The sequence below is a fragment of the Dasypus novemcinctus genome, chromosome 16 (genome assembly GCF_030445035.2).
Source record: "Dasypus novemcinctus isolate mDasNov1 chromosome 16, mDasNov1.1.hap2, whole genome shotgun sequence".
NCBI classification, from domain to species: Eukaryota; Metazoa; Chordata; class Mammalia; order Cingulata; family Dasypodidae; genus Dasypus; species Dasypus novemcinctus.
Genome location: NC_080688.1, coordinates 1,891,270 through 1,894,877, shown reverse-complemented (window position 1 = coordinate 1,894,877; position 3,608 = coordinate 1,891,270). Strand labels below are relative to the sequence as shown.

General features: G+C 32.7%; 1 protein-coding gene across 1 annotated transcript; it reads right to left on the bottom strand.

Annotated features, from left to right (window-relative positions):
- Positions 1-1,867: 1,867 nt before the first annotated feature.
- On the bottom strand, positions 1,868-2,788 carry LOC101419358 (olfactory receptor 2AK2). Its single transcript, XM_004479488.1, has one exon. The coding sequence runs from the start codon at positions 2,786-2,788 to the stop codon at positions 1,868-1,870; it is 921 nt and encodes a 306-aa protein (XP_004479545.1).
- Positions 2,789-3,608: the final 820 nt, after the last annotated feature.

Here is a 3,608-nt window from a genome sequence, read left to right as displayed (position 1 = left end):
TGGCTAAGGGGGAAAAAAGCCTAATACAAAGGAAGGTACTAACTCTCTTAACTACATGAAGGTTGAAAGAGATGAGAAAGCTAAAGAAGAAATTTAGAAGCTATTAGAGGATGGTTCATGAGGTTGCAGGAAAGAAGCCATCTCCAAAAATATAATTGCTGTTTTACTTGCTGCTATCAAGTAATATAGTGAATATATTTCGTACATATAGCTACACTAAACAACAAACCATCATTGTCAAAAAACAGCCTTAAATTGGAAGAAAATGATATCTGGAACTTTCATAGCTAAAGAGTATAAGGCAATGACTGATTCAAAGTTTCAAAGACAGGCTCACATTCTTGTTATGGGCTAATGCAGATCATGACTATAATTTGAAGCCAATGCTCATTTAACTTTCCACAAATCATAAAGCACTTAAGAAATTACTCTGTGTTCAAAAAATAGAAATAAGAAAACATGGATAACATCTGTTTACACCATGGTTTACTGAATAATTTAAACCTACAGTTGATAACTACTACATAGAAAAAAGACCACTTTCAAAATTTTAATGCTCATTAATAATTCACCTGGTCAATCAATAGCTCTGATAGATATGTACAATAAGATTAATGTTGCTTTCATGCCTGCCAACACAACATCCATTCTGCAGCCCATGGATCAAGGAGTTATTTCAATTTTCACATCTCATTATTTAAGAAGGAAATTTTGTAATGCTATAGCTTCCATAGGTAGTGATTCTTCTTCTGAATCAGGGCAAAATGAATTGAAAACCTTCTGTAAAGATTTCACCATTCTAGGTGCTATGACGTACACCCATGATTTATAGGGGAGCTCAAGTATCACATTAACAAGAGTATGGAAGAAATTTATTCTTTTACTCATGGATGACTTTGAGGAGTTCAAGACTTCAGTGGAGGAAAGAATTACAGATATGGTGGAAATAGTAAGTGATATCGAATTAGAAATGGAGCCTGAACATTTGACAGAATTGCTAGAATCTCATGAAAACATTTGAAAGGACAATGAGCTGTTTCTTATAGATGAGGAAAGAAATTACTTCCTTGAGAGAATCTCTATTCATGAAGAAACTGAGATATTTCTGAAGTTACAAAAGTATTTAGAATATTGCATAATAAGCAGCAGCAGGGTTTGATAGATTTGACTCCAGTTATGAAAGAAGTTCTACTGTGGTAAAATCTTTCAAGCAGCCTCACATTATACATAGAAATATTTCATGAAAGGAAGTGACATTTGATGTGGCAACTTCATTTGTGTCTTCAAATATGAAATTGTCACAGATCCTCAATCTTCAGCAACCACCTGCCTGATCAGTCAGAAGTCACCAACATAGAAGCAAGACCTTCCTGTGATAAAAACGTCAAGACTCTAGGACAGTTTAGATTATTGCTGGTATTTTTTAGTTATAAAGTATTTTTATTTAAGGTATGTAGATTATTTTTCATACATAATGATAATGCACTCTTAATTTACACTGTACTGTAAGTGTAACTTTTTTATGCCAAGGGAAAACACAAAAATTTGTGTGACTTGCTTTACTGCAATATCTACTTTATTGCAGTGGGTTAGAAATAAACATGTAAAATCACAGGAATATCTGTAGAAATAGTAGCTAAACAAAGTTGATAATCACATGATTTCTCTAGATTCTAGAAATCCATCATTTCAAATAACAATGCTCACTATATTTCTTAAAAGTTAAGGTATAAAAGTATTTATCATTGTATTTAGTAAGCATTTCTTGGATTTCACATCTTTCCACACAGTAGACTAGTCAAGACTTTTTATGTTGCTCAATCTAAATCATTAGGGGTTTACTAAAATCATATTTGTATAAATCTCATTATTTCAAAACTCTTCTCATGGCCCCCATGACCTCTTTATTTCTCAGGCTATAGATAAATGGGTTCAGAAGAGGTGTGATAATGGTATAGAACACTGCCACCACTTTATACTGTTCAGTGGAATGAAAGGAGTGTGGCCTCATATAGGTGGAAAGACTAGTCCCATAGAATAAACTTGCCACAACCATGTGGGAGGAACAAGTGGAGACAGCTTTTGTCTGTCCTTTACTGGAACTCATCTGGAATACAACACTGAGCACATAACCATAGGATGCTAAAATGGCCATGAATGGTAGCAGCAGAATAATAAGGCTACTCAAGAAAATGGTATATTCATACTGGGAAGTGTTTTGACACACCAATGACAATAGAGATGGAACTTCACAGAAGAAATGGTTAATAAGCCAAGACCTACAGAATGGAAGTTGAAATACATACAAAGTGTGTATTAAAGAGTTAATGGAACTACTAGCCCATGCACATATGACCATGGACAAACAGTTCATTTTACTCATGAGTACAGGATAATATAAAGGGTGACATATGGCTAAATATCTATCAAAAGACATAAAACCAAGGAGAAGGGCTTCTGTTCCACCAAGCATCAAAAACATAAAGGTTTGGATCTCACAGCTTAAAAAAGTGATGGTCTTACTATGTGACAGAAAGTTAATTGCCATCTTGGGCACAGTGGTGGAGATGTACATCATGTCAATGAAGGAGAGCTGACAGAGTAAAAAGTACATTGGTGTGTGGAGTCGAATGTCCATTCGGATGAGGTGAATCAGTATGATATTCCCCATCAACGATACTGTAAAGAGGATGACAATAGCCAGAAAGAGGAAAGTGTTCATCCAGCCATACTGGAAAAGACCAAGAAGTATAAGATCTGTTCCAAAACTTTGATTTTCTGCTTTCATGCCTTAAATGAAAATGTAAACAAATAATATCTTATATTTCTATGTAATAACATTGGCTGTCCTTTAATAGAGAAAAATAATCATTACTCAATGCAATGGAATTTTCTTAAATTGCCTTAGGTGAATATGTCTATCCCTAATTCACTACACTGAATCTGTGTCCATTAAACAAGAGCCTTTTGACAAATGATAAAATGTAAATAATGGCTTTTTACTGATTACACAATCAAAATGTATGGTGCAGTTAACATCTCTGATTTATATACTTCTATGTGGTTTAAAGGGGAAATTTAAGTTATCGTCTATATCAAGAACAAAACCTAAAAATTAACAGTATTGTACAACACAAAAAATGAACATTAATATAAACTATAGATTACAGTTAATGGTCTAATGATAATATGGTTTCTTCAATTAAAAAAAACACACTAATGTTAAGTAACTACTGTGGAAAACTGTGGGGGAGAGATTAAAAGTGGATCTCTATTTTCTACATGATTTTTCTTTAAAGCTACAACTTTTATAATTAAAAAAGAAGCTGGTAGCATTGCCTAAAAATGATATAACAGAATGAAAAGAAAATAAAGCATTTAGATTATTTTAATCTAAATCATCTAAATATTTTATCTAAAATAAAGCAATAGATGCCAATTATTTTTCTTACTTGGGAATATCTTCACATGACACATTGGGGTTGTGTTTATTTCTTATGAAAAAATCATCTCAATTTATATAACTGTAAATTTACCATAAGGGTTGGGAAAATGGTTTACATTATTTTTAAAATTCTTCTTTATTACATTTCTCCTTTTAAAGGTAT